At 42.1% G+C, this 14,003-nt stretch overlaps 1 protein-coding gene across 2 annotated transcripts in view; it reads left to right on the forward strand.

The window, feature by feature from the left end:
- LOC135552771 (A-kinase anchor protein SPHKAP-like) overlaps positions 1 to 14,003 on the forward strand; it is an 80,223-nt gene that overhangs the window by 23,444 nt on the left and 42,776 nt on the right. The window contains exon 1 of one of the 2 annotated variants that reach the window (XM_064984595.1): positions 9,750 to 9,985. The exons of the other annotated variant lie outside the window; for it this stretch is intronic. Within the exon in view, the coding sequence (XP_064840667.1) occupies positions 9,951 to 9,985 (35 nt within the window). The 5' untranslated portion in view covers positions 9,750 to 9,950. Of the gene's footprint in view, positions 1 to 9,749; positions 9,986 to 14,003 lie in introns of those variants that run through there. 2 annotated transcript variants of the gene reach the window in all.

A 14,003-nucleotide genomic window follows, 5' to 3' on the forward strand; every position in this document is an offset into this window, starting at 1 on the left:
GGGGTATGTCTCTATCAGTTTTGCACATCGAGAGACTGAAATTTTTTCCCATTCCTCCTTGCAAAACAGCTCGAGCTCAGTGAGGTTGGATGGAGAGCATTTGTGAACAGCAGTTTTCAGTTCTTTCCAAAGATTCTCGATTGGATTCAGGTCTGGACTTTGACTTGGCCATTCTAACACCTGGATATGTTTATTTTTGAACCATTCCATTGTAGATTTTGCTTTATGTTTTGGATCATTGTCTTGTTGGAAGACAAATCTCCGTCCCAGTCTCAGGTCTTTTGCAGACTCCATCAGGTTTTCTTCCAGAATGGTCCTGTATTTGGCTCCATCCATCTTCCCATCAATTTTAACCATCTTCCCTGTCCCTGCTGAAGAAAAGCAGGCCCAAACCATGATGCTGCCACCACCATGTTTGACAGTGGGTATGGTGTGTTCAGGGTGATGAGCTGTGTTGCTTTTACGCCAAACATAACGTTTTGCATTGTTGCCAAAAAGTTCAATTTTGGTTTTATCTGACCAGAGCACCTTCTTCCACGTGTTTGGTGTGTCTCCCAGGTGGCTTGTGACAAACTTTAAACGACACTTTTTATGGATATCTTTAAGAAATGGCTTTCTTCTTGCCACTCTTCCATAAAGGCCAGATTTGTGCAATATACGACTGATTGTTGTCCTATGGACAGAGTCTACCACCTCAGCTGTAGATCTCTGCAGTTCATCCAGAGTGATCATGGGCCTCTTGGCTGCATCTCTTATCAGTCTTCTCCTTGTATGAGCTGAAAGTTTAGAGGGACGGCCAGGTCTTGGTAGATTTGCAGTGGTCTGATACTCCTTCCATTTCAATATTATCGCTTGCACAGTGCTCCTTGGGATGTTTAAAGCTTGGGAAATCTTTTTGTATCCAAATCCGGCTTTAAACTTCTTCACAACAGTATCTCGGACCTGCCTGGTGTGTTCCTTGTTCTTCATGATGCTCTCTGCGCTTTTAACGGACCTCTGAGACTATCACAGTGCAGGTGCATTTATACGGAGACTTGATTACACACAGGTGGATTGTATTTATCATCATTAGTCATTTAGGTCAACATTGGATCATTCAGAGATCCTCACTGAACTTCTGGAGAGAGTTTGCTTCACTGAAAGTAAAGGGGATGAATAATTTTGCACGCCCAATTATTTTAGTTTTTGATTTGTTAAAAAGGTTTGAAATATCCAATAAATGTTGTTCCACTTCATGATTGTGTCCCACTTATTGTTGAGTCTTCACAAAAAATACAGTTTTATATCTTTATGTTTGAAGCCTGAAATGTGGCAAAAGGTCGCAAAGTTCAAGGGGGCCGAATACTTTTGCAAGGCACTGTATATACTGAGATCATGTGACAGATCATGTGACACTTAGATTTCACACAGGTGGGCTTTATTTAACTAATTATGTGACTTCTGAAGGTAATTGGTTGCACCAGATCTTATTTAGGGGCTTCATAGCAAAGGGGGTGAAAACATATGCACGCACCACCTCTCCGTTTTCTCTTTCTTAGATGTTTTTTTAAAACAAGTTATTTTTTTCATTTCACTTCACCAACTTGGACTATTTTGTGTATGTCCATTACATGAAATTAAAATAAAAATCCATTTAAATTACATGTTGTAATGCAACAAAATAGGAAAACCGTCAAAGGGAATAATTTTGCAAGGCACCATATGCCTCATCACAATTCACAAATCTCAAAGGTCTACGGATAGTTCCTTGGACTTCATGGTATAGCTTTTGATCTGACATGCACTATCCACTGTGGGACCTTATATCGACAGGTGGGTTTCTTTCTAAATCATGTCCAAATCTTTGAATAGACCACATGTGGACTCCAATCAAGTTGTAGTGACGTTTCAAGGATGATCAATTGAAAATGGATGCACCTGAGCTCAATTTGGAGTGTCATGGCAAACAGGTGTCAATACTTATGTAGATGTATTTTATTTTAATTGAACCTTTATTTAACTAGGCAAGTCAATTAAGAACAAAATCTTATTTACAATGACGGCGAGGTGGAAGGCCTCCTGTCCGGACAGAAGCTGGGATAAAAAATAAAATATAGGACAAAACACACGTCACAACAAGAGAGACACCACAACACTACACAAAGAGAGACCTAAGACAACAACACAACATGGCAGCAATACAACATGACAACACAACATGACAACAGCACAACATGGTTGCAACACAGCACAACATGGCATCAGCACAACATGGTAGGAGCACAAACATAGTAAAAACATTGTTAGGCACAGACAACAGCGCAAAAGGCAAAAAGATAGAGACAACAATATATCACGCAAATCAGCCACAAGTATCAGTAAGTGTCTATAGTCGTTTTTGAATGTAGAGATGGAGATTAAACTGTCCAGTTTGACTGGTTTTTGCAGCTTGTTCCCATCGCTAGCGGCAGCAAACTGAAAGAGGAGTGACGCATGGATGTGTTTTTTTGGAGGGGGGATCTTTAACAGATTGTAACTGGCAGAATTAGAGAATGAGGGTTGCAGTAGGTATCTCAGATAGGGGGAAGTGAGGCCTAAGAGGATTTTATAAATAAGCATCAACCAGTGGGTCTTGCGCCAGGTGTACATAGACGACCAGTTTACAGAGGAGTATAGAGTGCTGTGATGTGTCCTATAAGGAGTATTGGTGGCAAATCTGATGGCCGAATGGTAAAGATTATCTAGCCGCTAGAGAGCACCCTTACCTGCCGATCTATAAATTACTTCTCCATAATTTTGCACGGGTAGGATGGTCATCTGAATCAGGGTTAGTTTGGCAGCTGGGGTAAAAGAAGAGCAATTACGATAGAGGAAACCACTTCTAGATTTAACCTTAGCCTGCAGCTTTGATATGTGCTGAGAGAAGGACAGCGTACTGTATGAGTACTTGTATGAATTACTTGTATGAGGTGACTACTTCAAGCTCTAAACCCTCAGAGGTACTAATCACACCGGTGGGGCAGGAGGGGGGCATCCTTCTTACCAAACCACATGACCTTTGTTTTGGAGGTGACAACAATGGCAGAGAAAGCTTGCTGGACACTAAGAAAGCTTTGTTGTAGAGCATTTAACTCGAAATCCAAGGAGGGGTCAGCTGAGTATAAGACTGTATCACCTGCATATACATGAATGAGAGAGCATCCTACTGCCTGAGCTATGTTGTTGATGTAAATTGAGAAGACAGGTGACAGTCAGTGGCTGAGACAGCAGGTGTTCTGACTTTACACATTGCACTCTTTGAGAGAGGTAGTTACAAAACAGGCCAAAGACCCCTCAGAAACACCAATACACCTCAGCCGACCCACAAGAATGGAATGATCTACCGTATCAAAAGCTTTCGCCAAGTCAATAAAAATAGCAGCACAACATTGCTTAGAGTCAAGGGCAGTGGTGATATAATTTAGGACCTTTTAAGGTTGTTGCAGTGACACACCCACATCCGATGAGATATTTCTGAAATTCAATTTCAATAAATTTGCAAAAATGTTTAAAAATGTTTTCACTTTGTCATTATGGGCTATTGTGTGTAGATGGGTGAGAAAAAAATATTTCATCCATTTTGAATTCAGATTGCAACACAAGAAAATGTGGAATAAGGGGTATGAATACTTTCTGAAGATACTGTATGTCCGCATCAGTGTGCATACAGTGATGTCTAGGATTAAGTAGACTTAAAGTTTCCTCCTTCCGTTTCAATGGCATCCTAGGAGGATTAAACGGGACAGGCGATAATCAGTGTCGAACAGAGAGAGTCTCAAATGAGTGTCGTAGCCTCGTGTTCTGTTGTACTAGTCCTGACTTGGCTTGACTCTGGGCTCTGACTGAGCTTGGGCTCAGCATGAACAGCCACCAGCCGGAAGCACAAGCTGTCACCAGCCACGACCGTGATGAAACCTCCTTCCTTTACCATCCCCTATACCAGCTACCAAAACCCCAACCCCCCACCCCTCTGACAGTCACTGTACGGTACATACTGTACCTCTCATTCCCTTTACTACTATTTACCCACCAACACTCCACAGTTCCTAACGTAACGCCACCATTGACAGTATCACCCCCTGCCACCTACTGTATACCCACCGCCAACACTCCCCACCTTCCAACCTCCTGTCCCACTGCCTCTCCAGACAGGCCATTGGATGAATGTCAAATATTGACCTGAGCTTGTGAAATCAAGTTGATCCTCCCACTCATCCCAAACCTTTATGTACAATAGTGACAACAGTGTCAGCAAAGGCCTCTCACCCAGACCCTCACTAACCTCTCCATATGATTATAATGATAATAATTATCATCTCTGCTAATCACATCCTCTGCTCATTATTCTACGTAAACAGATGACTAGATGCAGAGGACCAATCATGTGAATGTGCAGGTATAACTGCAGAGAGAGGGGAGCGTGATTAGACTGATTAATGATGTCATTAGCCATAATTGCGGCCGGAATCAATGAGCTCCCATGTGCCGTTTATGTAATGCTGAAATGCACTGTTCCCTGCCACCGTGCGTAAATTTGGGCGTGCATGATAGGTGTGAAATCGATAGAATGGCCATAAAATGCTAAAGTCCATCTTTCGGTGAAGCTCCGATTTCGTGCGTCATTGAATTCTGCGTAGAATAGTTTTTCTCTCCCCCATTTGCATATTTCTCAGAGAAAGGTGGCAGTCATTGGAATGTCAGTAATATCCATAACGGTCTTGTCTGTCCGTGTAATCTTCCATCCAGGGTGCGTACACACACACACACACACACACACACACACACACACACACACACACACACACACACACACACACACACACACACACACACACACACACACACACTCCATTGTGAAACTCTTATTAGTAAAGTCTTCTTCTTGTCCTTTGATGAGGGGATAAAAGCCAGATCACATCACCTGGAGAGATGTGATGGAAATAATAGTCAACTTAATACACTCCTGTTAGTCCAAGCAGTCGCAAATCCTTTTTTAACAAGCATGGCCACACACATACACACAAATAGGCGCACAAGCACTCATGCACACACACAAATACGAGTGTAAACACACACACACATACGCAGACAGACACACACACACTTTTACAATTGTCTATTTATTGCTGTTTTCCTATCCTTCAATTACTCTCTTTTTCCACAAACAACCATCTTCTGCCTACAAAACAATAACCAAATGAAACCATGTGAAACCATCGACATATTGCATCTCTTCTAACTGAGGAAAGCTAAATATCATTTAAAAGACCCAGTACAGTCAAAAACATGATTTACCTGGGTTTTATATATATTTTCACACTATGAGGTTGGAATAATACTGTGAAGTTGTGAAAAGTATAACGATGCCATTTTATTGTTAGAGCAGTTTGAAAAGACCGTCTGAAAATTCAGCTTGTTTTGTTGGGATGGAGTTTTGGCCAGACAGGCAGTAAATTAGTTAGTAGACCATTAAGAAAGAGAGTTCCACACCTCTCTGCCCAAACAGTCCTAGGTAAATTCTTGCTTGAGAAATTGCTCTTCGCTAAGAAGCCATTTTTGTTTATTTTTGACCAATTTAATTGAAATCAATCACACTAAGTTACTTGTTACCCAGAAATTATTTGATTTTGAGATACAAATCTCTTCATTGGATCATTTAAATGTATAGCATTACTGTAGATGCCATTGCCATGAGCAACCACTCACCACCCAGTAAGAAATGTTCTTAGCTGTGGGTGACGTAACCTTCCCTTTACAGTAGCATGTGTTGTGTGTGTCCTCTGGTCCCAGGGGTGAAGGGTCAAACCCCCAGTACTCCTAATGTCCCATAAATATTTCTGTCTGTGTCACAACCACTCAGACTCATTTTGAAACCACTGTAGTCTGTCTCTCCTTTGATTATACTCTCTCACACCCTGCCTTTAGCATCTTTCTCTAGATATATACATGTCTGCCTGCCTCTCCTCTCTCTGCCTCTTCCCTCCCTCTTTCTCTCACTCTACCTCTCTCTCTCCTTTTTGCATGTACACATATTTTTCCAACCGCTACTCCAATCGTGCGTTCCTGTTATGTACCCAGCCAGATTTTAAAATAGCTCATCTGTGACAGGGCTTTGACAGTGAGAGCACTCTCTGGCTGATTTGTTCTCATTTCCACACTGAAATGCTTTGCTCCTACTGGCTCACTCTGATGTGGTTCTGTGTTGATGGCGATGAGATGATTTGAGTGGTTGCTTTAATCTTTGCCGTTCCTTCTATATTTTTTAAAAAGAAAAGACCTGATGGAATTGTTCCCTTTAAATGGCTTTGGGATTAGGAGGGAGGGAGGGAGGGAGGGAGGGAGGGAGGGAGGGAGGGAGGGAGGGGAGGGAGGGAGGGAGGGAGGGAGGGAGGGAGGGAGGGAGGGAGGGAGGGAGGGAGGGAGGGAGGGAGGGAGGGAGGGAGGGAGGGAGGGAGAAGGATAGCGATAGGGGAAATATGGAGAGAGAGAGAGAGAGAGAGAGAGAGAGAGAGAGAGAGAGAGAGAGAGAGAGAGTAAAGACAAGGTAAAAAGACATGGGGTCATGTCTACTCTGAGGCAGACCATCAGTACAGTCTTAGAAAAGAGTGCTCTCTAGAATTTAAAAGGGTTCTTAGGCTGTCCCCGTATGTAATTTTGAGTTCCATGTAGAACCCTTTCTACAGGGGGGTCTAAATGGAACCCAAAAGTGTTCTACCTGGAACCAAAAAGGGTTCTACCTGGAACCAAAAAGGGTTCTACATGGAACTTAAAAGGGTTCTTATACACGGAAAAAACCCTTTTGGAATGCTTTTTTCTAAGAGTGTAGTGTCAGTTGTGTTGGATATGTATGAGTGGCCAGTGGGCAAACTTGTGGCCTGGGGAATTCTAAAAGGCCTATGTGAACAGCTCAATGTTCACACACACCCTGACTGTCTGTCTGACTGATTGTCAGCCTGTGGGTGACCACTGTCACTCACAGTCTAACACACAGATAAACATACACACACACACACACACACACTCACAGCTGTCACTCACAACACTCGCTGACTGATTTGAATGTGAGGGACAGCGCTAACCGCTAGCCAATGCAGTCTAACGATCTGACCACTCTGCCACTCTGTCTGTCTGTGAAGAGGACAACACGTCTGGTCTGACTGACAGACACCCACGGCTAATGGCAGAGGGGAAACAAAGCCTGTGAACAACAGGAAGTAGCTGTATTTGAATACAAACAGCTATACTTACAAACAGGTAAGGCCTGTGTCATGAATACAAACACCTGTCTGACTGAGAGAAAGGTGTTTGAGAGATGTGTTTGTTTGGAGAGAAACATGACTGGAGAGAGCAGTAGGGATTGTGATAGAGTGGTAGTAGTCATAGGGACTGACGGGGCATTTATAGCCCTAAATCACAAATATTTATTTGGCATGGTGGAAGCGGTGTAGCAGTGTTTAACAGTGTGTGTGTATGTGTGTGTGTGTTTGTGTGCTTGCGTGCAAGCCTGACTGTGTGTGTGTGTGTTCGGCCACACTGGTGCAGGTGAAATAGAAGGGAGACGGAGGGCTACGTTAACTTGTAGAATACAATAACGTCTCTGTCTACTGCAGTTTGGACCACTTGTCTTTGGTAATAAAGGTTGAAGGATTATTACCATACCTGCAGAGTAGATGGGATGGGAGTGTGTGTGGGTTGAGGTGTGTGCTTGAGTGGAAGGCGAGACGAGGTGACTAGGGAGCCTTTTTTGTGTGTGTGTGTGTGTGTGTGTGTGTGTGTGTGTGTGTGTGTGTGTGTGTGTGTGTGTGTGTGTGTGTGTGTGTGTGTGTGTGTGTGTGTGTGTGTGTGTGTGTGTGTGTGTGTGTGTGAGAGAGAGAGGGAGAGACAGAGAGAGGGAGAGAGAGAGAGATAGTGAGAGACTTCCAGTATGACTTACCCAGAGGGGAACAGCAAGGTCACTTCACACTGCTTGTCCTCTATGAGGCATGGGGAAAAGGGAGATTGCCCCTCAGGCTACAGTACAGTTGAACATACGGCTGTGATGGTGATGAATTTGGGGACTCACAATTAATCTTACTAGATTTACCTTGGTTTGACTGTGGCTTAGATTTATGACGATGGTGACACTGTGATGAGGTGACTGTAGCAGCCTATGTAGAACATCCATTTACAATACAACATTTGGCAATATAATTAATGTCACAACTTACAAGTCTATTTTTATGTGGAGAATGTGACACATTTACATTACACCGACTACTCTAACACATACACAACAAAACAAGCTACAGCCTGGCAGGACCCTGGGCCCTGCTCTCTACATGACATTCAACCCTCCAACACTCTCACACGCAAACATATACACACACAGGCACACACATCCACACCTCCCTCTGCAGACTAATGGTCCTATTACCCTGAAAGGTCGGTTAAATCTCCTAGCACAAGGAGGAGAGGGGGGCGTATTGCAGTGGCCATCGGGTAAAGAGAGCAACATTGCATATCACTCTGGCTGCGCCGCCTGCGCTTTTGGAGTGACTGAGGCACCAATTGGTATTCATGAAGAATCCTTAAGATGTTGTTTTCTCAGAATTCCCCCACTGATCATTTCAGCACGGTAATGTGTGTGTGTGTGTGTGTTGGGGGTAAAAATAGGGCGGAGGCTTTTTTATACATCAAAACAGGGGTAAAATTGCAGTCATTGTGACAAATAGACACCATAGCTCCACAGGGCTATTATTGGTCTTTATAAAGTGAATGATATAAGAATAGTAGGCAAAGACAGGAGGGAAGGTTCGCTTGTTGTTAGGGTTCATACATGTATGAAAAATCAAGTTGCTACGTGACCACAAATGACTTAGGCCGCGTTCCTCAGTAAAGGCCGAGGAGACGCAAAAACAAACGGTGGCTTGCCACGTCATCGACCGTGTCATCGACTGACAAAAAGCTATAACAGCTGATACTTAAAATACCTATCCAGGCATTGTTAGATCTGTCAGGCGTCAGCAACATCTAAGCTATGGAAGGCAGACTTAGCTTCCTCTGCTATCTACATGGAGTGAGATCAAGCAGTGAGATATTGAATGACATGGATAGGCTACTCTGATATTCTAGGCTTCTCTGAGCTCTGTCACAGAGCAGTTTCCATCAGAGCTATTAAAGTAGATGTGTCCTGTTGCCTTGGCATCAGGTCTAGATCAAGCCCTGTTGTGATATAGGGCATATCCTGGTCAACAAATAGATACATTGGTCTGTCTGACCTTGTGCTGCCTGCTGTGGTTCAGGAGCTGACAACTGTACTGACACCAGTGGATTACTTAAACCATCCTTTGTTCAACCTTTTTTTAAAGGGGAAAACACCCTTGAGGTTAAACACCTCTTTTGAGAGTGTGACCTTGTCTTAACAATGTTGCATGTGAAATAAGATTAGAACTGTAAAGCAATCTAATATTGTTAGTTTATGGTAAGTAAGGAGCAAGACATAATTCAGCCTCCTACCAATAGCCTAATAAAATACAGAGGCTTTATTTTGTTCCCATGATGAAAATGTAGAGAAGGGTTATTTGTTTCTTATCTTCAGCAGCTCTTTTCCTTTTGTTAAGGGGAATCTATTGTGTGTGTATGTTTGTGTGTGCCTGCGTGAATTTGCTTGTGTGTTTTATATATATATATGCTGGGAGAGGCTATGCTCCCGCTCCTCTTCAAGCGGACTTTCATTTTGCTGCTGGCTGCGCGCTGTTAATGACCGTAGTATACACACTCGCCCTATGAAGTCACGGTAGCGTCACGGAAGCGCTGGAATTTCTCCTCTCCTCGGTCCGGGGATGTGCATCTGGACAGGACTGTGTCCTCGCGACAGCGACGCGCCGCATTCCTCCGCTCCTCTCCTACGGAGGACATAAAACCCTAGGCTCCGGTATCTTATCTTGGACGGGATGGCCGGTGCTAAGTGCCTTCTGAAGACGCCGAGGTATGTGTACGGAGCGTGTTAATTAATACCGCGACTGTTGCGAGAGTTTAAACCAATTTCAGATTATCCTTCAAATGAATGGTCCCGTATTGACTGTAAATAAATGTTAGACTATCTAACCTTTTTTTCGTTGCAATGCAATTGGTTGCTTATGTGTAAATTACAAAACTGCAATAATGTAGCCTAAATACGGTAACAATGTTTTGAATTGTATTTTTTTGGTACAGTAGGCTGTATCAGCACAGCCTGCACAGAGCAGTAGCTTAAACAAGTGCTGTGCTCCAGCTCTCGAGCTGTCGACTCAGAGGACATTAGGAAAAATATACAACTGAAGCAGGAAAACACAAGATCGATAATAATATAGCCAATAGATGGAATTTAATTTTTCCAAAAATTATGCATTTCATCTGTCTACGTATTTTAAGTATCAATGGGTTTTATTAGCCTAGACTACTAAATATGTGTTATGATTATTTGAATTATGAAAAAATTGTGTAAGCACTGTGTCGTGCGGCTAACCAAAAATGCCCACTTTGCGTGTGCAGTGCCACGCATTTGGAGACATAGCCTAACCATCTTGGTTCACTTCAATGGGAAATACAGAGTAGCCTAAAGACAAACAAATGTCAATCAATGCATAACCTAATACTTCATGCATTAATTTGATCGGTTTGCCAGGGGCAGACTGGGACAAGAAGTCAGCCTTGGCATTTTATCCACACCAGCCCACATCACTGAGCATGGAGCCAACTCACCCCCCTTCTCTGGTGTCACTCTGCTTCTTCTTGTTCTCTGTCTGTCGGTCTGTCTGTCAGCTTAAGCCACAATGCCTATAGGCTTACATTATAAAAGCCAAGCTAACGACTTAGGCAATGTTGTAAATTAGTGCCTGTCATATGCACTGGCGATTTTAGCATGTAAATCGTTGTGGGGCAAAAAAAAATGTGGGATGCATGCCAGCAAAGCCACTACACAACACTAAACAATACATTAATTGCGCTATACCACTGCTACACCTGGCTATCAGCGGAGCCTTGTCTGGCAGCGAAACAGTTCATTCAGCCTCATTTACCACCTTTAAAAAAACATAGCTGATATGGCTGACTTGCTTAAACAAATGTGGTTTCTACTGACAATTGAGATGTACAAACTATGGCATAAGGGGACGACAAGCGGATAAGAGGCAATCCGTAATTTTGATTAAGACAATAATGAGCGAGCTAGGACGGACTAGTCAATATAACTATTTGTTCAGCACTTTTGAAATGTACAGTGACAGAATTCAGAACATGGGCAGTTCATACAGTGTTCTCCCTGTACACCAAGTCAGAACCGTAGGATAAATAAAGGGGGCATATAAACAGACAATGAGAGCTCTTACAATAATCAATGATTACATTTATCAAAAACAGGTTATAGGCCACATGTGCACCATCAAATCAGAACAGTTGGCGAAATTAAGATGTGAAAATAGACTAAATTATTAGGGTGAGGCACATGGGCTACTAACAGCTTACTACACAACATACACTTAGTATTACTTTCTTAGCTACAGTATGCATATCACATCATTTATGCAGCAGCATACAAGACATGTTTGGACTCACCTTGTTGTGCTCTGCTCACTTGAACAGGAAAGTGGCGCAGCGTTCCTTCGTGGGCAAATTTTGTCATCAAACTTTAGACATCAAAGTCTTGCATTCTCTGGATTTATGGTGCTTTCAAGACAACTGGGAACTCTAGAAAAAAAAGCTTGAATCATGATGACGTCAGTGATCTTCAGGTCGTAGCTCTAGAAAGAGACCCGAGTTTCCAGTTGTCTTGAACTCACTAAAGTCAGATTCTGCAGTTCGGAGTTAACAGTTGTTTTGCGCGCAGCACAAGTCATTCTTCATTGACAGCATGGCCAATTTTAAATGTTTATCATTTTAAGCTTGGAAAAGAGACCCTTAAATCTTAGACTTGGGACCCCCACAGCCATTCCACTGAATAGCAGGTTAATGATTGCTTTGCAATGCTTGCAGTTAGCCACTCATTGTTGAATTTGCTATTTCCAACTTGTTGTGTAATGTTTATGTCCAATGGTCGATGAGCACCGATATGTTTTATCTATAATTTCTCTTCATTATTTCTCTTCATATGACAAGGATTAAAAATGATTTGCCAGTAGATCATCGTCTTGATTCATCATGACTGCTAGCTAAGATAGAAAGTATGATGTTGACATGATCAGTCCAATCAATTCTACTGTAGATAGAACGTGATTTGACGTCATTTTATCTGTGGACAATGACCTTGAGTCTTCTTGGATGGGCACTTCTAATGGAACTCTATGGCAGCACCCAGAGGGATAGAATTTTAGAGATCTAACCTTAGACTTGGTGATGACGTGGTGTCCCCATGAGTGACAGAACACTGAGCCAATCATGGCACAACGCTCCGTATTTTCTGCTGGCTGCTCCACCACCACAGAAAGCACTGAGCTAGGCTGAAACTCCTGCATTTTGGAGCTGCCTTACTCAAGAAAACAAAAAAGAGACCATGTTTGTATGAAGCTTTATTAATTCATTGATAAATCTTTTTTTTCATTATTTGCAAACTGATATGTGACAGGTATTAATGATAAAATAACATGCAAAACAGGCAAGCCTATTTTTTTATTTTATTTTTGCAAAAAATGCTGGGCTCAAAACAGGTGGCCAAAACCTGAATGACGGGTCGCCACTGGTCATATGTGTTCCCCTGAATCAACACCTACCCTAATTGTTAATTACTTTTACAGTGCTCCAGACTAACTTCATTCATTGTCAGGGATCGGCCCCTTCAATTTGCGCCTAAAATGACATACCCAAATCGAACTGCCTGTAGCTCAGGCCCTGAAGCAAGGATATGCATATTCTTGTTACCATTTGAAAGGAAACACTTTGAAGTTTGTGGAAATGTGAAAGAAATGTAGGGGAACATAACACAATAGATCTGGTAAAAGATCATACAAAAAAACAACCCTTTTTTGTATTTGTTTTGGTACCTTCATCTTTGAAATGCAAGAGAACAGCCATAATGTATTATTCCAGCCCAGGTGCAATTTAGATTTTGGCCTCTAGTTGGAAGCAGTGTATGTGCAAAGTTTCAGACTGATAAAATGAACCATTGCATTTCTGTTCAAAATGTTGTATAAAGACTGTCCAAATGTGCCTAATTTGTTTATTAATAACCTTTCATGTTCAAAACTGTGCACTCTCCTCAAGCAATAGCATGGGATTCTTTCACTGTAATAGCTACTGTAAATTGGACAGTGCAGTTAGATTAACAATAATTAAAGCTTTCTGACAATATCAGATATGTCTATGTCCTGGGAAATGTTCTTGGTTGTAAAATAGTTGCTATTGAGCTGAATATTGAGAGTTAAGAAATAAAACATTTAAAAATAGCTACAGAAAGCTTACAGTCTTCTCTCTTCGACAGGGAGAAGGGAGGGGACAAAGCTTCCAAAGCTGTTTTTCCCGCAATTGCATTTTTAAATGTTGTATGATCAGAACACTTTTTTCTCTCGCGTGCATTTGTGCGCATGGGGGGAGAGGAAAGGCACATTGAAAAAAAGGCACAAGTTTAAGTTTGTTCCACCTGAGCGAGTCTGACCACAAGTCAGAGACCACTATGATGACACACATTGATTCATCCTGCAATAGATGTCGTTCAATTGGTAACATACATTTTTGTCTTCTTCTAATCCCTTTCAAGGGGAAGGTAATCTAAAAGTAACTGAATATAATCAGATTACTTTACTGAGTTTGGGTAATCCAAAAGTTATATTATTGATTACAATTTTGTATAGGTAACTAGTAACTGTAACGGATTACATTTAGAAAGTAACCTAACCTACCCTAGGTTGGCCCAAATCATGGTTTTAGCCGCCAAACAAATAGATTGTTTTCAGTAAGGTGACAATGTAGAATGTGCTCCTTTCTGTTTTTTAACCATCCATGATCTTGGCTGTCTAATTGATGACAGAGTTGTA

The sequence above is a fragment of the Oncorhynchus masou genome, chromosome 13, assembly GCF_036934945.1.
Source record: "Oncorhynchus masou masou isolate Uvic2021 chromosome 13, UVic_Omas_1.1, whole genome shotgun sequence".
In the NCBI taxonomy this organism is placed as follows: Eukaryota; Metazoa; Chordata; class Actinopteri; order Salmoniformes; family Salmonidae; genus Oncorhynchus; species Oncorhynchus masou.